Below are 23,022 nucleotides of genomic sequence, written 5' to 3' on the forward strand. Positions count from 1 at the left end.
TATTTATAGCACTTCATTTTTTTTTTTTTTTTTTTTTTGTTTTTGGTTTTGGTTTTGGTTTTTGGAGACAGGGTTTCTCTGTGTAGCTTTGCGCCTTTCCTGGAACTCACTTGGTAGCCCAGGCTGGCCTTGAACTCACAGAGATCCGCCTGGCTCTGCCTCCCGAGTGCTGGGATTAAAGGCGTGCGCCACCACCGCCTGGCTCCATTTTTATTTTTGATAAGAACTGAAATTAGTTCTTTTCCTGAAGTCTCTAGTCTGGAATTTCCGGTGTCTTTGTGTGGACATCGCTGTAAAGCCTTCCTCCTAAGCTGGGAAAGTTATTATTAAAGGAGACTGTTTTTCAGTATGCCAGAGAAAAATCTCTTTCCTAGCTGTCTAAAACACTTGGTTAGAATCTCAATAATTTTGTTTCAAATTGCATTTATTATTGGCAAAAAAGACAATGAACTATTTAAATGAAATTTCAGATGAAATATGAAGATTATGTTTCGTATGTATTTTGATAAGAGCAAGGAATCGAGAATTAACATTTAAAAGCCATGCATCCCTCCATTATTGAAGAAATAATTGTAATTCCAAATAATGAAAGTGTATTGTTCCAAGAGCTTTTTGGACATAGCTACCACACCATTTAGTGTGGTACCTTCTAGTCTTATTTTTGGGAAATTTGTTCACTTCATTGCCCAGCACTGAAAGGAATGATATGCATGTCAGCAGCCATCACCGTTACCTCTGTGGTCCTTTGTCCTTGCTATGTGATATGGCTGGGTGCTGCTGTAGAGATATGCAGCTCCATTTTAACTTAGAATTGGCAGCCTGGGGCATGTGAGACTGGGTAAAGACTGGTTAAGTGGGCATCAGAATCGAGGGACCACAGAGTCACGCATCTTCTAAGGCCCAAGCTTGGGCCTATGTTGGCCTGGTCCCAAGTGGTCACATTGTAGTTCTCTAATGTTCTATTGTGGCTTATTAGTGTCAGTGTTTTCTTCATAAGATTTTGGTGTATCAATCTCAGTTAATTTGCAAAGAGCTGCCCAGTAGATATAATTAATCTGAACATTTTACCTTCAGACACATATTTTTTGTTTTGTTTTGCTCATTAGACCTGACAGTGTGTACTTTTTAGCTTAGCAAGTACCTACTGTTCTTACTACTCTCTCATTAACCCAAAGGAAGGATTTTTTTTCAATTTAACTCCAAAAGTCCTGTCCATTTATATTTGATATATTTGAATGGAGGAACGCATGATGAGCTGAATTGAGGGTAGAGTAAGTGCAGCTGTTAAGTTCTAGCTAGCAGTGTGAGTGGGCAAGAAAAAGAGCCAGTTCAGGTGGCAGGAGAGCCCTTGATGAATTAAACACAGGTTTAGGAGGGTCTAGGAAGAACAAGCAGAGAATCTGGTAACTTGGACCATCACTGAACTCTCCGAGAATGTGAAGATGCCATTCAGAAATGTCTAGATTATCAAACTTATTGGATACTGTATTTCTTTCTTTTATGCATGCATACATACCCATACAGGATTATTTTTCTGAAGGCAACATTAGAACAGCATACAAGAGAAAGCAAAAATCTTTGGTATAATAGCAGTGGAGTGAACAGAACATGAATTGTAGCCCTGGGCCTGTAGAGTAAAAGTGTGAGGGCAGAGAGTCAGTTGGCCCAGAGAAAATTAAGCGTTCCCCTCTCCTTTACAGCTCATTTGCATGGAGAGTGAAGGGTGGGCCTCAGAGCACATGAAGTATGCTTGTTATCGGTCGGCAAGAGAACACTGGAGAGAACAGGGAATATGTTGTTCCCCGAGGCTTTAAGTCCTCACGATTCTGCCCATGAGACTATAGTAGCTGCCGACCTCCTGTGTGGTAGGCACTGGCTTTACATTCATATCTCACTGAAGCCATGATAGCCTAACAGGGAAGGAAAACTTAGAAAGTGTACTGGCTTACCCTAAGACCCCCACAGGAAGTGATAGTACTCGAGTCTACACTGAGCCATGCTAGATTCCAGAACGTGTTCTTAACTCCTGTCTTGTGTGCGCTCAGTGTCCTTTCAGTGTAGCGGACAAGAGAGTGGCCAGGGTTGCCCTGGGAAGGATGAATGCATGCAGCCCCTGTGCTGACACAGAGCTGTAGTAACTGCAGAGGAATAAAAGCAAATGCTTCTCAGAGGTGGTACAACAAGGTTTGACAAAGGAGCTTGTACCCTATTAAAATTCAGATGGAGAGAAGATCCCCAAGGGTTCCAGGTTCAAAGCACATTCTAAAACATTACAAATGGAGCAGTAGTTGAGCTGACAAAACCTAAGTGCAGAGCAGGCTTTGTTTCAACACTTAACTGGGAGCCAGCTGCGCCTCCCCTAGCCTTCAGAGATACCCTGCATGGTAGGATTGTCTCAGTCACTAGTGGGTACCATCTCCCAAGGGCGTATAGCCAAGCTGGGTGGAAAGCAGACCACAATTGCCTGGCATTCATGAGCAGGTTTAGTGAGGGGCAGTATCTGAGTCACAAAATTTAGTGTTCAAAGCAGAATGAAAACCCATCTGTGTGATTTTCTATCTTAATAGCCCCCTAGGTTCTAAATTTTCTTAACATATTTTGTTCCTTGTCCTCCACAACTGTCAAAATAAACTTGCAAGTGTGTATTTGTTTAGTGTGTGTGTGTGTGTGTGTGTGTGTGTATACACATATGTGTGAATCTAACTGTAATCTAACTTCCTGCTTATACACTCTCCACTAGAAGAGTGTGAAATTACATTGGTTATTGCTTCATAATGAATGTCATTTAATTAAATTTTACTTTACAAATTGCCATCTTTATCAATTGTATTGCCTTAGAAATTTTTAAATTACATTTATTTATTTTATGTGTGGTGTAGGGGGGTTGGGTACATGCATGCCTCAGCACGTGTGTGGAAGTCAGAGGACAAGTTGTGGGAGTTGGTTCTCTCCTTCTACCATGCAAATCTCAGTAATCAAGCCTTGGAACTTGCTATGTAGACCAGGCTGTCTCTACATAATGATCCACCTGCCTCTTCCTTCCAAATTGTTGGGATTAAAAGCATGCACTAGCATGCCCAGTAAACATTTGTTACTCTCTGAGAATAGTTTTAGTTTTGCTTGTTAACCTGGTTTTATGGGTTTAGTAAGTACCTAAAGTGGGGTATGGAAAGCAGAACATTCTGGAACTTTTCCCACTTTCCATTCTTTGCCCTGTATAGATGCCAGATTCCTTTGGGAAATCACCATTTGCAAAAGGTCAGGAGCAGAAGGCAGGCCATTCTTTAGTGTAAGGTTGCTGCTAATTGAAAACTAAATATCTAAACCATGTTGGAGTTATTTGTATTTGAAAGGAAACATTTATATACAAGAGCCCTTTGGTAACATAAAACACTATACCACATAGTGTGAGTTGGGGCTGGGTAGGGGACAGACTGGAAAGCTTCAGAAATTGGCTGTGCAGAGTGAAATCATTTGCTAATTAGATTGCGAAGCATTTTCAGAATATTTTCTTTTCTTTGTTGAATGAAGTTTTCTGCCCCCGTGGGCCAAAACAAACATTTTATGGTATTTGCCAATTACAGATTAAACATTTAATAGTTTTAAAGGAAAAATAAGTGAGAAAATGGGTGAGTTGTCAGAGCCTAGTTAAAGTCCAGAAGGAACTCACTGACTGCGTGCTGTAGCCTTGGCTTGTCTTCCGTTCTGTACCACCTGATGGCATCTCTCCGGTCTGTCTCAGGCACTGAGGGGCCCACTGTGTCTTTCACTCCTCGCTACTCTTCCTCTCCTCCTTTGTCGTCCTGGGTCCCAGTACACCCATGATGAAATTTTAAGTCATTTTGTTTATACAGAAATGGCATCGTGTGTGTGTGTGTGTGTGTGTGTGTGTGTGTGTGTGTGTGTGTGTGTGTGTGTACACATGTGTGGGCAATGGCGTATGTGTCTGTAAGTTAGAGGACAGCTTGGTGGAATCGGTTCTCTCTTTACATGAGTTCCAGGGATCAAACTCAGGTCACCAGGCCTGTGTAGTAAGTGAGCTCTCTCTCTGGCCCCAGAAATGTTACCTGTTTTTATTCTCATATTAAGGTACACTTTAGTGGTCCTTGTGAAATATTAGAGACATTTCTTCCTATGACTCTGCCCCCTGCATCCTACACCTCCATGGCCATGGCCCCAATAGACCACATGCAGATCCTTACAACACTTCTTGCTTTGGGGGAAGGTTGAGAGACCATCTCTTTGCCAAGCAGAACCTACTGTCTTCTGGTCCTTTTGCCTTGGCATCTAAGACAACTCTGAAATTGGGTTACTTTTGTAAGTGGGTGAAATATTATGAAGTCAAAAGAGTTCTGACAAAGTACTTACTAAGCTGAGACTTTACCATATTGGACTTCTCTTGCAGTCTGTATTGTGTCTTTGAAAGCTTTCAGCTTCACAGTCTCACTCACCGAAGTGGTTGTGGCTTCTCAGGAGCTGAGTGTTTACAAGGTTAAGAGCCCTTAGATGCCCTGCCTTTCCAGTACTCTGTTAACATCACAAAATACCACTTGTCGATGGCTGTCCTTTGCTTTTATTCCCATTCTTTGGATGTGAGTCAGCCCAGTGGTGAGGATTTGGAGCCTTGGGGTTCATGTCTTGCCCTCTTAACGGGAACTTCATCTATGTTGCCTGCCATTTGTGATGCTCCTTGCTGTGGCCCAACCCATCAGTTCTTTAGCCTTAATGTCCCAGTCCTCATCAGCACCTAAGCCACCTGTCCCTCGAGCACTTCTACCGTGCTTTAGATACTGCTGTTCTTGGCCAGGCCAACCTTTGTTTTTCTTGGCCAACTAGAACCATACCTCCTGACCCGACCTTTCTCTTCTCATTGCTTATAACATCAAGATCACTTGTTTATCATTTTCCCTGTACTGCCTTAGCTTTGCTCATCATTTCAAATGTGCATCTCATCTTTCCAGCCAGCTTACAGACTGCTCAGAGATAGTCTTGCTCTTGATGGCATTTACCACAGTACTTTCTGCTCTTCACAGGTATCCAGTTCATGTTTGTTCATCATTGAGGAATAAGCCATTTTTCTGCTATCACCTGTTTAGTATCTTCTCCCCCCATGATAGGATTATGTATGCCAGTGTTATTTTTTAACAAAAGTAATGTAATCTATGAAACTAACACAGATACAAAGAAAAACACCATTTGAATAAGGAAAGAATAAGAAGAGTCATTTGAAACGAGGTACTGATCCTGTAAATAATAAACATATACAGAGATACAGATGTTGAAACAAGCATTAATGATACTGTTTTTATTTCTCCCTAGGTGTGGTCGCTCACCTATCTACCGCTCCCGTGAAATGGCGGCTCGTGCACTGGTCCCCTTCATTACGATAGACCAAATACCAAGCACCCTCCGTGCTCTGCTAGACTCACTCCCCAACAGCACTGACCAGTGTTTCCGACAAAACCATATTCATGGGACACTTCTACAAGTAAGTAGAGTGATTCTGTGTGACTTCCATAGGACACCACAAGATGAACTTGAGTTCTCGTGTGTTCTTAGCAGGTGAAGACTTGATACACAGGCCTTTAAGTTTATCTGTAGAACTTACTTATTTCCACTTCCTAATTACCAGCTGTCTCCCAAATAGGATTTCATACACCTCAAGTATGAATCAATATATACTGATTTGACAGGTTATCCTGTGCATTAAATTCTGCAACATGCTTTTCCATCAGGTATGCCTATAGAACACTCTGGGCCATTCCTTGTTCAGGCTTTGATGGTTTGAATGAGAATGTCCCCCCAGAGTCTTGGGTATTAGAATGCCTGGTCCTCAGCTGGCAGCACTGTTTGGGAAGATTTAGGACTTGTAGTCTTGTTGGAGGGAGCGTGTCACTAACAGCAGGCTTTGAGAGTGTAGAGACTTGCACCATTTCTAGTTCGCATTCTCTGCTTCCTGCTTGTGGTTCAAGATGTCAGTCCTCAGCTCCCTGCTCCTGCCTCCATGCCTTCACTCTGCCGCCAAGGTCTCCTAACTGGAACTGTTAGCCCAAATAGATCTTCTGTAAGTGGCCTTGGTCATTTTATTCTATCACAGCAGTGGAAAACTAGGCCATCTTGCTGGCCCTTGTTTTAAGTAAATATAGAAGTTTGTTGTTCTTTTTACTTAAGTGCAACAAATGGATGAGAACTCATTGAAATTTTCCTTTTAAAACCCTAACCTGGGAACGGGTAGTGTTGGTAAAATCTATTCACATGGCTGTTTTGGATTGCTCACCTGGGCATGGATGGGGATGGATTTAAATTCAGGTCATGTTACTAGATTATTCTAAACCTGCAGTCTACCCTGCTGATGTGGGGGACGGTGTGTGAAACGGTTCACAGTGTGGGTTCCAGAGATGGACTGCCTGGTTCTGCGTCAGGTAGCCACCCGTCACTACCTGTCCTTCTGCATCTTCAGTTTTGAAATCAGTCAGTGCATATAAAGTGCTCATGTACCTGGTCCATGATTAGACATACAGATGGTTATTACCACAGTTTTAGTGAGCTTGCCCTATGGTGAAAACTAATTCCCCATAGGTGAAATGAAAGGTAGATCTGTGTTTCTGTCTTTGTTCCTTGGTTGTTTATATATTTGGCAAAGATTTTACTGAATGCCTACTATGTACTGTTGTATCATAGAACAGTGACTTAAGTCCTTCCTGGCCTGGACAGCATAAAGAGCAGAAAATAGGCAGTCCCAATGTAGCATGTTAAGTGTTGGGTGACATGTGGCAGGGCCATGGGACTTGAATTGGAGAAATCAGGGCAAGCATCTCAGAGCAGGTGGCAGTTAGACGGAGGTTGAAAGCAGTCAGTCAGCCATGGTGAAGAAGTCCCTTGTGCAGAGAGAACATCACAGAGTAACGTAGACAAGAAGACAGCACTCCTGGGACTGCAGCTCTGGACCAGGCAGGAACTCCACTTCAGTGCTTCTCAGGACAAAACACACTGGAAGTCAAAGAGGGCCCAAGCTGGTATTAGCTTTCAGTGTTGAATTCGACAATAATCTGAGGTAATATCAAGACATAGGAACCCAAAGCACATACTCCTTTATCGCCAGGGAAGGCATCCTTGCATCCCTTGTAGACCCTGGAAAACTTACCAGAGCGCGCGCGCGCACACACACACACATACACACACACACACACACACACACACACACACAGAGTCTCAAAACGCACTTCAGATCATCTGCTCCACATTGTATATATTATAGGTTTTTGTGGTTTCTTTGTTAGGAAGGGAGTAGCATTTGAGGGCAGGAGTGCATGCCACAGCACCCAGGTGGCGGTCGGGACAGCCTCGGATATCAGGATGTCAGTCCTCACCTTCTTCCTTGTTTGAGAAGGATCTCTTGGTTTTCTGCTTTGTATACCGGGGTAGTGGTCCACAGGCTTGCAGGGTTATTCCTTCGTCACCATGGGCTATACCTCTGGATTTTACCCTGGGACTGGTGTGTTCAAAGCAGGTCCTCACATTTGTATGGCAGCACTTTTACCCAGGGAACCATCTCTCCAGTCCCATGTGATTCTTCTAACAAAATCTTACACCTTCTGGGTCCTCACTTCGTTCCTGTGTTAAAGAGAGGCACAGGTTATCTTAACCTTGGAACCAGGCCGTAGAGGCCCAGAGATCATCATTGGCTTAGTCAAACAAGTTGGATCTCTTGGCCCCCAGCTCTGCTTCTGTTCAGAGGAAACAGACTAGTGACAAGAAAAGTAGCAAAACAATCTTGAGAGTGTACACATTCAGACAGAATGCCCAAAGCCTCAGAGGGTGAGCCGTAGGCTGCCGAGTGGGTGGAGCTGTTTCTCCTTTCTTCTCCAGGTACGGGTGGGCCTCTTAACTAGGTGCCTCCTCCTCCTCCATGGCAGTCCCTGCCTGTTGTGCCAGTCTGCCCAGCAACCAGACATGACCTCCCGCTCGGCATGTGGGCCACCTTTCGTGTTCTCAGGTTTACTTTGTTGACTAGCGTGTGGAACTCTGTGGAAAGACAAAAAGCCCCCAATTCTGGGGTTGTACTGCTGTTGCTCTTCTTCCTAAGTGTTGATGAAAGGCTTATTGGGGGTGGGGTTGGGGGTGGGAGTGAGGAGTCATAGTTGGATGCTGGGCATTTACTGTGCTGGTCTAACAGATTCCTGTATTTGTCAAGGGTGTTCACTTTGGTTGAAAAGAAGTCAGAGGTGTGTGCAGTATTCTGGTCTGTCTGGACTGTTAGTGTCTCTGCAGGGAGAACATCTAAAGGGTTAAGTCGGAGAGGAAGCTTCAGCTTGTAGGGTCTTTACACAGAAAGCTATCTTTGAAACCAGCAAATACTTGTACTTAGAAGAGAGATGTTAGGGACTAAGAGGAGTGATACTCTCCATGGGACTTTCAGAGCCAGCTAAGTAAATACAAAACTGTTAGTTTTTCAAGAGCAGGAAATCATTTTGTAATCAGAAAACAAATTCTTTACAGAACGTTTTCTTGAATTATACATTTTGACTTCTTTGAAGATGTTTACATAGTCATATCAAACCCCAGAGTATTTCTTTAGTATACCTTAAAAACAAAAATGTGCTGATGCCTGAGTTTTTGAGAGTGGGAAAGACTCAGATGATAGGGCATGCAGAATAAGAACATGTGGGTTCATTTCAAAACCAGAGGTTCATAATGGCGGTGCTGAAGTGGAAGGAAATGGCCCACATTAGGGAAGGTGAGGGTGGAGAGCAGGTTCTAAAGAGCCCAGGGTAAATGACATTAAATCTCAATAAAGGAAGGCCTGATAAGAGCCATGGACATTACCTCATTTGGAGCAGCACTGGCAGGGCCCCTGTCTTTTAAGTAGAATTAACTGTCTGTTTTTATTGCCAGAATTCTTCATGCTAGGAACTCAGTGTTATTACTAGGTTACTTATCACCCCTAAGAAGTTGCAGTGTGCCGTTCAGAAAGCTCTCTTGTTAAGACTGCACTTGGCCAGCACCCCTGAGGAAAGGGTTGTTCTGATTCTTGTGTACTTCACTAACATTTTGGTGTTCCATGGAGAAGTCTACAGCCTCTGAGGGGAGAGTTTCAGGTCTGTTCTCCCACCGTGTCTTTTGGTCAGGTTTCTGATGGTGTAATAGAAAAGATGAGCCTTGCTCTTGTTGTTGTAGAGCTCCTTTGTAAGTAGACAGGCTACGTAATGGAGCTTGCCAGAGGATGAGAAGACGGTGTGTATAACTATCCTAGAATATTTGTGAATATCCTAGACAAGGTTTTCTTCCATCTACATAGTGGCTCAAGTGCCGCACGTCCCTTGGTGTCAGAGCACAAGCTGCATTTCCTGCCAATTGAAACCCACACGTTTCTTTCTGATTTGCCAACAGAACATGTCAAACACCCAACTGTTTCATCTTTCTCTCCAATTTGGAGACTTGGTTTCTCCACTTTGAGACTTCTGAGATAGAAAAGGTCCTCTTTTCCTGTCTGTGGTAGCACTGTCTACTTGTGTGGTGCAACATACTAGCCAGGGACGGGCTTCAGATGGCCTAGGTGGACAGCTTAGTTTACCATGAAAGGAACATTTAGACCACTGGTGAGTTTATTCATCTCTTAGCATGCCCACAGAGTAGCCAGACAGGTGTCCCTTCATTTCCTCCCTCCCTCGCGCCCAGCTGACATAACCCAGAATGGGTGACTTGTACAGAGCCACAGGTAGTCAGCAGTAGAGATGCGCCTCACTCTAAAGCCCACGTTCCCTTTCTAACGGGCTTCCTGCCTGAGAGCTGGTGAGAGGGACAGCTTCCCATGACTAGGACGTTAAACCAAGAACCCATCTCTTTTCTGGTTTCATCTGTTATACCAGTTGGCTGGTCTCCTTAAATTCGGGGTGTTGTGATTCCTCAACACTGGAAGCAAAGTGAGACCGCCTGTGTCAGAGCTTGTCAGGGAAGTACTAAAACCCAGAGAAGATACAATGGAAAGGATGTATTGTCTCTTTCCTCCCTCCTCTTTCCTTTTTCTCTTTGGTTATCTACCTAAAACTGGAACAACAGGATTCTCCCAGACTGTAGCTAAGTCACAGCAACCACACCCTCTGTCATCCCTAAACCTTGGACTTGAGCAGCAGAAGGAGTGATGGATCTAGGAAAGGGTGGGGCCACCAGGAAGCGGTGAAGATTGAGTCAGTAAAGCAAACCCAGCCTGCCTGCCCATTTAAGGGCCTGTGGAGTAAGAGGAGGAGTTTGCCCCTGGGGCACTTCCCTCCCAATTGGGGAGCTCAGTGAGCTCCTTGTAGGCAGGGACAGAGGAGTGAGTGAAGCCGAGGTGGAAGACAGACAGACAGACAGACAAGGGCTGTGGACATGAAGGAAGACATAAATGAGGCCCTTTCTGCTCGAGTCAGGATCTGCACACAGATGGGAGCAGCAGAGCAGGACTGTGGCAAAGACAGCTGAGGACTGCAGCAGAGGGTGATCTTGGAGTGACTTCCTTCAAAGACAAGCGGGAACTCGAAAGACGTACAGGGGGACCAGTTTAGCTAGGTGTGTAAATTAGCAGCTGCTGTTGAGGAGGAGGAGGAGGGATGGATTGCACGCGCATCCTTCAGTGCTTTCCCAGACCCAAGCAATAGAAGGAAGTAAAAGATCAGAGTAGAGACAGCCTTTCACTAATACTGTTGCATCAGTATTTATAATTAAATATAATTTAAGAGTTATTTCCATCTTTTAAAAGTATACCCGTAATAGACAGTCTGGACTTTAAGAATTTTAATAGCTTTTCCATGTTTCTCAACAGTACAAAATTGTGAAACCTAAAATGTTCAAGTTGTCCAGAAATGGAATAGTACTTGATGGATCCCATTTGGTGACCTGTGTCCACTGTTTATTTTATGCTCAGAAAATACAATTTCAGATGGAAAAACAAAAGCATGAAATGATGCTGATGTTGTAAGTTGTAGATGGATTGTTTGTCAGTACGCTTTGTTTCCAGACTTCGCTGAGAACACGTTTGTGACAGGTGCTCAGTTTGTTCTCTCTCTGAGCACCTGTGAAAGGAGCACAGCTAAGGTGGCAGAGACCTTCCCAGTCCAACAAGGGCTCTGCAGAGCTCTGCCCATGTGCTGCGGGGGTCACGGTCTCTGCTGAACCTATAGTTCGCAGAGAGCGGGAGTATAGCAGAGGGCTGGAGACTCCCAGAGGTCACCTGCAGCAGGGGTGGCAGCATCTGTTTTAACCTGGGGGCAAAAGAACAATTATTGTCTGTTGCTTTGATGTGAAAAGCACTGAATGGCACTGGGCTCTTTTTAAAAAGTTAAAGGAAGCCCTGGACCAAACTTACCTTTGGCAATACATTGCTTTCTGGATATAAACCCAGAAAAGTCATTTTTAATTAAAATACTACTTTTGGGGATAAATTAATCCTTTCCTTATAAACATGTGAAAGGTTTTATTTGGTGTGTGTTACTTACAGAGCCTTCTCCACCTGTTGGGAGCTATCTCCCAGCTGCTATGTATGACAGGCAGCTCCCAGTTCCAGAGCACTGGCTGTCATACGTGGTCGTTGTTCCCCGAGCAATGCCCTCCTGTGGCTTTGTAATGCTCTCAAGGAAGACCGAATGTAAGTCAAGGGTGTGTTGAATTTACAGGACGTCACTTCATGTTTCCCCAGGGGTTTGTTACTGTTTGGGATTAGAATGGAGAGAGTGTACCTATGTGTTCCCTGTTTGCTTTGTGTGATATGTATTGGATGGATGGTTTACCACTTACTGAGTACCTACAGAGGTCCTTCTCGAAGGTGTATATAATTCCTGTCCTGCTGATGAGAAACAATGAGGGTAAAAGACTGAGATGTTCCCAAAATTATACAAGTATAATTGGTAGCAAGTAGATCAGGAGTTCAGTTCTAGGCTCCCATGAAGCTTTTGAGCTGTGCTCTTAGCTCACAGTATTAGACTGTAATATGCTATATGCATTACACTCTGTTATACTGTTTTATATATGTGTACATGTTATATATTTTATCATTGTCATATTATACTGTATTATAGTGCACTACGTCTATGGATGAGGAAAAGGATATTTTCAGAGAAAAATGAGTCACTGTGAGGCCTTCAGGGTCCCACCATGGGAAATTAACATTGGCTGTTGGGTTGTTCAAGTGCTATTGATTGATTAACACTAGCTTTGTCTCAAGTAGGCACATGGAATACATCAGAGAAAAGAAGGATCCTTGTTCAGGAACATGAGCTCTCAGGGATGATGATGATGTGGCTAAGTTGGCAAAGTGCTTTCCTAGCATGCCCAGAGCACTTCGATTCAATCCCCAGCACTGAATAAATCTATAATCCCAGCACACAGAAGCTAGAGACAGGAGGATCAGAAGTTCAGGGTCATCTTAGCTACATAGTGAGTTCAAAGCCAGCATGGGCTACATAAGGCCCTGTCTCAAAATCCAACAAACACAAAAAAAAATCAGCTTTCATGGAGCTAATATTCTTATAGCAGGGAACTTGGGGGAGAGACAATAATAAATAATAACATAATACTCACTGTAATTTATAGTCCATATAGTAGGTAAATTATGTAGTTTCTTGGAGGCTTTTAATTGTTGTGGCCAAAAGGGTCAGATAGACCAGAGGAGTTGGAGTGAGCAGGAGCAGAAGGCAGATGGCAGCTTTAAATAAAGGGTCAGAACAGTCGCTGTTGACGTGATGGTGTTTGAGACTGGAGGGGACTAGACAGTAAACACTGTTTCTCCTCAAACTGCACTGCTCACATAGATTCGTAAGTAGGTTTGCCAGATGTGTGCCTGAGACTGTCTTTTCCACAGAGAAGGGCCAACAGAGTGGACGTGGTGGATGAACAAGGGTAGGAAGGATGCCACAGTTTAGAAGCCCCTCAAGTGAAGCTCCATGCTCTGGATTCATGGAGCCTCTCTGAAGCCCTGTTCTTCTAGGAGCACAGTGAGTCGGTTCCAGAAAAGAGAACAGTAACTGTTACATCACTTCCTCTGTGCTCCAGTGTAGCCTTGTCATGTACTTTCTGTACCTGGGCCTGTGAGACAGATGTAGAGTGAACTCGAGAATGTCTCTGCGTTTATTTAGGGAATATTTACTGAATAGTTTTTAAGTGTAAATAGTTGTGCCAGGTACCAGGGAGAGTACAAAGAAAAGTTTGTTTATAACATGGTCTCCACCCTCAAGAAGGGACCTCATGATCCTCTCTGAAAAATGAGCTGTCAACATTGCAAACAGCTACACAGAAGTCTGTGACAGCAGATGATGTGTGCCAAAGGAATGCCATAGTCACACACCTGAGGCAAGGCCAGGGTGGACTGGAGTGAGTGCGAAGGCTTCGTGGACCGTGGGGCTTGAGATAAACCAACAGCAGAAAGGCTTTGCATGGGGACCGTGTGCTTAGCCAGTGGGGGTTTTCAGGGGTGCGTTGAGGAGACTATGATCTGAGGGAAGTTAGAGGTCAGCATGTGAAAGACTAGAAATGATAGAAGAGATGTTGAGCTTAGAAAGCTGTTTTAGGAAAACTAATGTTGTATATTGAAATCATAGTAGACAATGTGAAGATTCCTGTGAGTGTGCTGAGTGTGTGCATGAGAGCATGTCAGTTGTGAGTTTTGACAGTGCTTCACAAAGGGTCTGTAGTCACTCACTGCCCTCCCACCCTCACGGGAGCCGCGCTTCCCTCGGGTTCCTCAGCATGGCTCCTGCCCATCAGTGTGTTATCCTGTGCACCTGGGTCGTTTGGAATTCCATCCTTTCCCTCAGACTCCATCAGAAACTCAGTGAGTCTGCCAAAGAACACTGGTACACTGTCTGAGACAAAGAACGCTTTGACCATCCCCAGGGGAACTTGAAGTTCATAAAGTGGAAGGAGATATAGGATCCGCCTAGATAGAATAATCTAGTACTTTTCTAGTCCGTTTTCATCCTCGTCTTTCCAGCCCCTCCTGCTCGTTCCATTGTTACTGTTTTGAGATAATTCTGAGTACCCTTTAAAAACCCGTCAGAAGAAAGCAGCACACTGTACAGAGTGGGGGCTCTGTCACTTCCTAGGACTCCTGTCAGATAGCTTGTGGTATATGGGCCCATCATGTGATGGAGATTTTGGGGAGGGGTTCCCCCAGCCCATAAAAAGGTTATTATTTATTGTTTGTTTTTAGAGGATGTCAGCTAACAGGCAAAAAGTAATCCCTCGTTGCTTTTGTTGGTGTAGTATTTTGAGGAATTGCACAGTGTGTGTACTTGTTCTATAGACCTTGGGTTCATTTAGGATACCCACTCTATTTCAGTTACTAAGGAACTGATGGCCTTTAAAAGCACTGTAATTGAGGATACTGAGTTAATTTGGCAGTCACCCTAGAGCAGCGGTTCTCAACCTTCCTAACACTGCAATCCTTTAATACAGTCCCTCGGGTTGTGCTGACCTCCAGCCATAAAACTGTTTTCATTGCTACTTCATAGCTGTAATTTTGCTACTGTTATGAATCATAATGTAAATATCCATATGCAAGGTATATGATATGTGACCCTCAAAGGGGTCGTGACCCATAGGCTGAGAACAATTTCCTAGAGGCTTACAATAAAATGAGCCCATGGGCCTAAAGAAAGATTCAAGGAAATAGAGCTTATTTCCTGATGTAAAGCACATGGTTTTCTCCCCTTTACCTGGTAATCTGCTTTTTGTTGAAAACCTTTGCTCCATGATACCTGTGGATTCCCTCTGTCATCCTGCTGGACAAGATGGGATACAGCTCTCTTAAATACTCATGGCCATGAAAACCTCCCTCCTGTCCTAGGAACAGCCTGTGGCTCGGCAGGCTGATGAACTCTGCATAGAGACAGTGAGTAGGGACTTCAGAACTCGGACTGGAGGTCAGGTGGAAGCTCCAGATTTCTCTCCTTGCCCCGCCCCCAGTCCCACCTGTCCACACACACAGAAGCACTGTGAACACGGAAGCCAGCTCCTTAAGACCTTACTTCAAGTCCTGTCCCAGCCTGCCTCTGACCCACTTGCACTGTGTTTTCTTGAGACTTAGATTTGCCCTCCTCAGACTCGGGGAGTTCAGTCCATTTCTAGGTTCTGTGTACCAGAGAGAGCTTTAGGAAAGTGATGCGGAAATAGTGATCATAGTAATTGTATCTATTAAAAGGGCCTCTTAAATGTTATATGGACCTTATATATGTAAATATGCAGAAATCCAATAAATTTATAATTTGAAAAATATTAGGATATATGAAAATAAGACTTTAAAATAGGCCAGGCGGTGGTGGCGCACACCTTTAATCCCAGTACTTGGGAGGCAGAGCCAGGCGGATCTCTGTGAGTTCGAGGCCAGCCTGGTCTACAGAGCAAGATCCAGGAAAGGCGCAAAGCTACACAGAGAAACCTTGTCTTGAAAAACCAAAATAATAATAATAATAATAATAATAATAATAATAATATAAAATAATAAATAAATAAAAATAAAAAACTTTAAAATACATTCTTAATACCTCTTTTAGAATTTGTCAGATAATTATTTTGCATATCCGTGAGTGTGTGTGTGTGTGTGTGTGTGTGTGTGTGTGTGTGTGTGTGTGTGTTTAGGTAGTCCTGGGCATGTAACTTGGTGGTTGAGCACCTGCCTAGCATGTTGGGACTCTGTTCCTAACACTGTACATGGTGGGAAGTTCACTAGACATAGTACAATGGAGCTTTTATTTTGGATAAACTCGTGTTTTTTGAAAACTTCATGTAAATAGGGTTGCTAATTGAGCTAAAAATGTGTACTTGCAAATATTTAGGGGGTTTTGTTTGTTTGCCAAATGATGGATGCCTTCCTGCCTCACTGTCCACTTTTTTTTTTTTTTTTTTTTTTTTTTTTGGCTTGGAAATGGGATGTGTTCCGTGCTTGCATTGGCAGCTGTTAGACGTGTGCAGTGTGTGATGGTTTATCACTAGGTGACACTCATGATGGAGGGTAGTGCCTGGTTAGACGTGTGCAGTGTGTGATGGTTTATCACTAGATGACGTTCATGATGGAGGGTAGTGCCCGGTTAGACGTGTGCAGTGTGTGATGATGGTTTATCACTAGGTGACACTCACGATGGAGGGTAGTGCCCGGTTAGACGTGTGCAGTGTGTGATGGTTTATCACTAGGTGACACTCAAGATGGAGGGTAGTGCCCGGTTAGACGTGTGCAGTGTGTGATGATGGTTTATCACTAGATGACACTCACGATGGAGGGTAGTGCCCGGTTAGACGTGTGCAGTGTGTGATGATGGTTTATCACTAGATGACACTCACGATGGAGGGTAGTGCCCGGTTAGACGTGTGCAGTGTGTGATGATGGTTTATCACTAGATGACACTCACGATGGAGGGTAGTGCCCGGTTAGACATGTGCAGTGTGTGATGGTTTATCACTAGATGACGTTCATGATGGAGGGTAGTGCCCGGTTAGACGTGTGCAGTGTGTGATGGTTTATCACTAGATGACGTTCATGATGGAGGGTAGTGCCCGGTTAGACGTGTGCAGTGTGTGATGGTTTATCACTAGGTGACACTCATGATGGAGGGTAGTGCCCGGTTAGACGTGTGCAGTGTGTGATGATGGTTTATCACTAGATGACGTTCATGATGAAGGGTAGTGCCCGGTTAGACGTGTGCAGTGTGTGTGATGGTTTATCACTAGATGACACTCACGATGGAGGGTAGTGCCCGGTTAGACGTGTGCAGTGTGTGATGGTTTATCACTAGGTGACACTCATGATGGAGGGTAGTGCCTGTTTTTTCTTGGTCTTGGTCTTGTTCTTATTTGGGATGATTTTGAAATCTCTCAAATTTCTAGTGAAAGGGGGCATTCTGCTTGACAGCCTAAAAATTGAGTTTCTGCACAGTGCTCTAAAATTGTTTTCCTGCAGTCACCTTTATAGCGAGTGGGTTTAAGGGGTGTGTGTGTGTGTGTGTGTGTGTGTGTGTGTGTGTGTGACTCTGAAAAGTTTTTAAGTGCCAGAAAATCGTATCACCTCTGTTAATCTTCCAAGAAGTCAGTGTAATTACATCATCTATGTGCTGTTTGACACCCCTGCCCCCAGTGTTCAAGTATTTAAAAAAGCTTTATTGGTTATGGACAATAAGTTTATACTCATTTATGGCAGATAACCTTTTCTTTCTTCTTGGACAACAGTTTCTGACATACAGTGTCAGTTTCCTGCTTAATAATTGATTGTTTTCAGTACTAATCTTACAATGGAAAGTAGTATTCATTGATCAGTTTATTTGAGAAAAATTTAAGTCATCCTCAAGTCTGATGATCAGAGATATTTAGAGCAAAAGATACATGATGGTAATTTATGTTAAAATTCATGATTGAATATGCACACTGCATGGGCACGCACAGGGGCCTGCACACTTTAGCCCTGGACATCAAGCCCTTGTTTGTAAAGGAGACTTGGAGTGAATTAGAGATGTAACACAACTCACAGCTATTAACCCAGAGGGCACAGGTGGTAGATTTCTGATGAAAGTCACCAGCAGCGCCCTTCCATCCCAGGCTCATGCTCCCTGTACCCAGGACGCTGTACCTTTTCACAGGAAGACGGTACTGCTCTGCAGAAGCGTCTCCATGGTGAGGGAGTTGCCTATTGTGGATCAGTGCATAACTTACTTTGTTGCTCTTCCCTGTCCTCCCTTTTTCTGTTTATTGTTTCCTGAATTTTTACTCTTCTCCCAAAGGAAATGAACACAAATGGATGGACATGCACAGTTCTGAGCTATCTGTCCACTTCAGAATTAAATCTTAGGTATCAGGTGCTTAGTCACAGTGAGTCTTGTCATTTTTAAAATTCATATCAGGATTTTGTTGGTGGCTTAAGTTTTTCCTTGGTGACTGTTGTAGAGGTAGCAGTTTGCTGTGGTCTTTTCTGTGCACCTGGGGCAGTCTGAAGAACCTTACTTCTCAAGGGTTGCTGGGTGACCACAGTGCTGGGCATCACTGAAACTATTAGAAGTCCCGGCCCTTGGGCCATGCTAATTCTTTTAAATCAGAGCCTGTATTTTCACCAGATTTCCAGAACATGCTTGCTTGCTTGCTTGCAGTAACAAAAGTACTGGGCCAGGACTGGGACTGTCACGCAGTTTGTAGAGTGCTTGCCGAGCATACACAGGCCCTGGGTTTGATCCCTCACACCATATAAACTGAATGGTGGTGCTTACCTGGTGTCTCAGCATTCAAGAAATGGAAGTCTGAGGATCAGGAGTTCAAGATCATTCTCAGCTACAAAGTGAGTTCGCGGCTAGCCTGGGCAGCAATCTGTCTTTAAAAAAAAAAAAGTACTAATCCACATGGACCCTGTCAATATACTGTGCTGGAGCCAACCCTGTCGTTAGGTGCTTAGCCCTGAAGCCAGCGTGAGTACTTGATCATGCCTTTGTTGCTGGCCTTACATGCCAGTTCATTTGCTGCCCCTGATGTCCATAGCATCTTCTAGCACTACCAAGAAGAGTTGCACTTCCCTTGTGTGGTGTCTCCCAAACACCTAGTGCTAAGCACTAGGTCTGTTTGATTTCCCCAAGAACCAGTTTTAGTACTTGGTCATTTCTATGTGGTGTTTTATTTTATGTTCAGTAGTATATATTTTTATCTTTATTTCTCTTTCTAGACTTTTTCTGAGTTCATTCTGTGGTTTCTTCAACTAAATTCTTAAGTTAGGCAAATATTTCATTAATACTTTATCTTTATTTTTGATATACACATTTATGGCCATTCCTTTAATACCATTTTGGCTCCATCTCACATTGTTGCTTTGTGATACTTCCATTCCTGTCTAGATCTAAATATTGGGACTTTCTATTCGGACTTTTTTTTTTCTTTAATGCATTACTACTTTTGTTTAGAAGTTTAAACATTTACATAGACATGTCATTGTTAATTTTTCTTAAAATATTAACTGTATGGTCAGAGGACGTCTCTGATGATAACATTCCTTTTTCTGAGATTATTAAGGCCGTTTTTGAGGTATGAGATATGATTATTTATGAATTGTATATTTTGAAAACTATGCTACAGTTAGCTTAGTTAACTAAGTTATTCTTACCTTTTCAGCTGCCTGATAGCAATATGAGTTGAAAATTATAAGCAACATGAATTTTTGTAGTTCTTTAGTTCTGTACACTTTAGCAATGTGTATTGTCTAAGAAAATTTAAGCAGTGTTCTTAATGTCTGAAATTTTCATGATTTTTTTTAATGCTGTTTTTGGAGAATTGTTCTTTTATCACTGAGTAATGTCTTTTTTGTCTCTATACCTTTTAGGGTTGTATGCTAATATGCTATTTTTGTTTAATGTTGAGATTGCTAAAACAACTCTCTTCTGCCTAAGTTTATTAAATCCATATATATATACATATGTACATGTCCATTCATTCTCTCTTATTAAATTACAGTTACAGTTGTCCTTTATAAACAGCATAGATTTGATTTCATTCTGTATTTAATCTGAGAGTCACTGTCTCCTTTTTTGGTAAACTTTTTTGGTTAGGGTAGTTTGAGGTTTACTACAGAGTTGTGAAGACATTACAGGTTTTCGTACATCCCTCACCCGGTTTTCCCACTGTCACTGTCCTGGACTGTTGTGGGATTTGTCCCACTCATCAAGTAACCGGCTCCTTACTGTAAACTGAACTGGAATCAACGGTCTCCTTCTCTGGTCTTCATCTACTGTCCTTTCTGTCTCAGAAGTCCATACAGGTGGCCACATTACCTTTAGTTGTCCTATCCCCTTAGCCTCCTCTAGTCCATCACAGTTTTTCAAGGGCTTTCCTTGTTTTTAATGACCTTAATATAAACTGCTGGTCCCAAAGTCCCTCCACTTGAGTTTGTTTTTTGGGTTTTGGGGGTGTTTTGTTTTGTGGCTAAGCTAGGGATTAGGGTTTGGGAAGGAGGCAACAAAGATGGCTGCCATTTGCCTTATGGGATATATATATAGATATATATAGATAGATATATATATAGATATATATATATATATAGATATATATATATATATAAAATCAAGGATTATAGGCTGACACATGCCTGCATGGCTCGTCACTGCTGCCGTTAACCCAATCCCATGGCTTGGAGGTGATGTTTGCCAAGCTTACCTACTGTTGAGCCCCCCTCCTCCCCACTCTTCCACTCATTAGAAGGGTGTTAGGAAATTCAGCCTTTACTTAGGGGTAGGGGAAAGGAGTTAATTTTTGTTTCTTAGAGGTGGATATGTTCACAAATGTGTCATTCTAATTGGAAAATGTCTCTTCTCCATTAATAGATATTTTCAACCATTTATTTACATAAGTATAGACTCATCGGTATTTATCATTTAAGTTTTAATCCAGTATTATATCATTTATTTTGTCGCCCAGATGGTCTGGCTTCAGCCATTGTAGGCTCAGGTTGGTTCTTGTGTCCCTGGAGGCTTTTCTTTTTGGGTCACCAGCTCACACCAAAAAAAGACATGGAGACTCATTAATTGTGAAAGCTTGGCCTGTAGCTTATGCTTGTCCCACTAGCTCTTATAACTTAAATTAACCCATTGCTATTCGTCTGTGTTGCCATGTGACTCGTGGATTTTACCTCTCCTCCTACATGTCTGTCCCTCTGCATGTGCTGGAGACTCTGCCTTTCTTCTTCCCAGAACTCTCTCTGTCCAGAAGTCCTGCCTATACCTCTTGCCTAGCTATTGGCCGTTTAGCTCTTTATTAAACCAGTCACAGTGACAAATCTTCACACAGTGTAAAGGAGACCATTTTTGAAAAGCATGTGGTAATACTTGTTAAAAATTGGGTTGTTTTAGCTGCTTGGGGAGGGTCTGAGTTCAAGACTGTGCACCCGAGAGTGTGTCACTGATAGTTTAAATGTCACAAGACAGAGGCGGGCAAGGACAGGTGCTTTCTCGGTGGTGTCTCCTCATACCAAAGGTTTTCTGGTTGTGAAGAGACAGACAACAGACACAGAGAAGGGCTGTTTTGTTTTCTACAGGTGCACCTCAAACTGCACTGTAAGTGTTGGCTCTGGGGCTCCACCAGTGCTGGCCTGGCTTCAGGGCCAGTGTGCTTGCACAGGGAAGTAAGTGGCTTGCACAGGGAAGTAAGTGGCTTGCACAGGGAGGAAGTGGCTTGCACAGGGAGGTGGCTTGCACAGGGAAGAAGTGGCTTGCACAGGGAAGTAAGTGGCTTGCACAGGGAGGAGTGGCTTGCACAGGGAAGAAGTGGCTTGCACAGGGAAGTAAGTGGCTTGCACAGGGAAGTAAGTGGCTTGCACAGGGAAGTAAGTGGCTTGCACAGGGAAGTAAGTGGCTTGCACAGGAGTGGCGTTTTTTGAGTTGAGCTGTGAATACTAACACAGATCTCACAAAATTCTTTTGCAAAATGATTTGCTTGCTTATGCTTTGTTTTCTTCCTCTTTCTGGAGCCTTTGCTGGGACAAGCTCTCAGTCTGTTTCCTTTGCTATCTTACCCTGTCAGCAGTTTTGTACACAGGATTAAAGGGATACCACCATTTCCAAAAACAGAAGTTCAAGAGCTTTACTGCCCAGCAGAAGGAAGTCAAATATTAGGTATTCTGTTCTTTGGGATACAGATTTTCAGTGACCCACTTTGGGACTTGGTGTGTAGGAAATAAAAATGGTTACAAATTATCTTTGTGTAAAATTCTGTTGTAGTTCATTGGTGCTTCCCATGAACAGTCTTTTGGAAAGAATTTCATGGAAGGTAGATTGTCTGTTGTCTTCTAACCAAGTGGAAAGGAGAGTGATGGTGAGCTTCATCTCCACAGTCACCGAGTTCATTCTCTTTCTTCCTCTCTCCTTATCCCGAGAATTAAACCTAGAGTCTTTATGTGTGGACAAGCGCTGCACCTCCACTGCCTTCTCAGCCTCATGCTTCTCATGTCTGCGTTGTAGTGATAATGGGGAACTGCATTCTTTTCCAGTGTTGGGTCAACCTTGTACTGATCTTACTAGTTCCCTTCTTAGTTAGTGAATCCAACAAAACATTTTATACTTGTTCATTTTATATTCATCTACAAAGAATAAGCGTTTTACCTACATGAAAATTAGGCTTTAAAAAGGTTAGTAACCCCATTACTTTATATATTCAATATAAGGCCAGTCAAAAATGTATTATACCATGTCTTTTACTGTATTATTTTCTCTAAGTAGTTGCTGAATTAGGTTTACTAATATTTTCTTTAGGTAATTTATGTCTAGGAAAAAATGTTTGAACAGGAAAAATATTGCAATCCTAGAGAACAGACCTAGGGCTTTTAGGATTTTAGGAAAGCACACCACTCTGCCACTGAGATATATCCCCAGACCCCGTCTTTTTATTATTATTTGTTGTTGTTGTTGTTGTTTTATTTTTTGAGATAGTATTTCTCTGTGTAGCCCTGGCTGTCCTTGAACTCACTCTGTAGACCAGGCTGGCCTCAAACTCACAGAGATCCACCTGCCTCTGTCTCCTGAATGCTGGGACTAAAGGTGTACATCACCACCGAGCCACCTCAAGTCTTTTTAAATTCATAATTTTCATAAGAATTCTGAAGCTGTTTGGCTTTTGTTCTTTTTCATTTTAATATTATTTTTAACTTTTTCAAAGATTAATTTATTTGTTGTGAATGACTGTTTTGCTGGTATGTATGCCTGTGAACCACATATGTGCCAGGTATCTATGAAGGTCAGAAGAGGATGTTAAGTGGATGTGAGCCACCATGTAGGTACTGGGAGTCAAAACCAGGTCCTCTGTAGGAGCAACAAGTGCTCTAAATCACCAAGCTATCTCTCCAACCCCTTGCTGTTATTATTCTTGGGTCATTATTTAAACTGTATGTTGTCACTTGGGAGAGCAGACCCTGCACCTCGACTGGGCAGCACAGTAGAGCTGACCCTGTTGGTGGAGGTGTGGGTGAGCCAGCCCAAGTTGTGAGCATGGGAACCAGACCAATGATTCATTGTGATAAACGCCTGCACGTAAAAATGTGTA

At 43.0% G+C, this 23,022-nt stretch overlaps 1 protein-coding gene across 3 annotated transcripts in view; it reads left to right on the forward strand.

Moving 5' to 3' along the window:
• Thada (THADA armadillo repeat containing) overlaps positions 1 to 23,022 on the forward strand; it is a 300,981-nt gene that overhangs the window by 162,344 nt on the left and 115,615 nt on the right. For all 3 annotated transcript variants that reach the window (XM_059248542.1, XM_059248543.1, XM_059248544.1), the window contains exon 29: positions 5,320 to 5,488. In XM_059248542.1, the coding sequence (XP_059104525.1) occupies positions 5,320 to 5,488 (169 nt within the window). The remainder of the gene's footprint in view (positions 1 to 5,319; positions 5,489 to 23,022) is intronic.

The sequence above is a fragment of the Peromyscus eremicus genome, chromosome 22, assembly GCF_949786415.1.
Source record: "Peromyscus eremicus chromosome 22, PerEre_H2_v1, whole genome shotgun sequence".
Taxonomy (NCBI): domain Eukaryota; kingdom Metazoa; phylum Chordata; class Mammalia; order Rodentia; family Cricetidae; genus Peromyscus; species Peromyscus eremicus.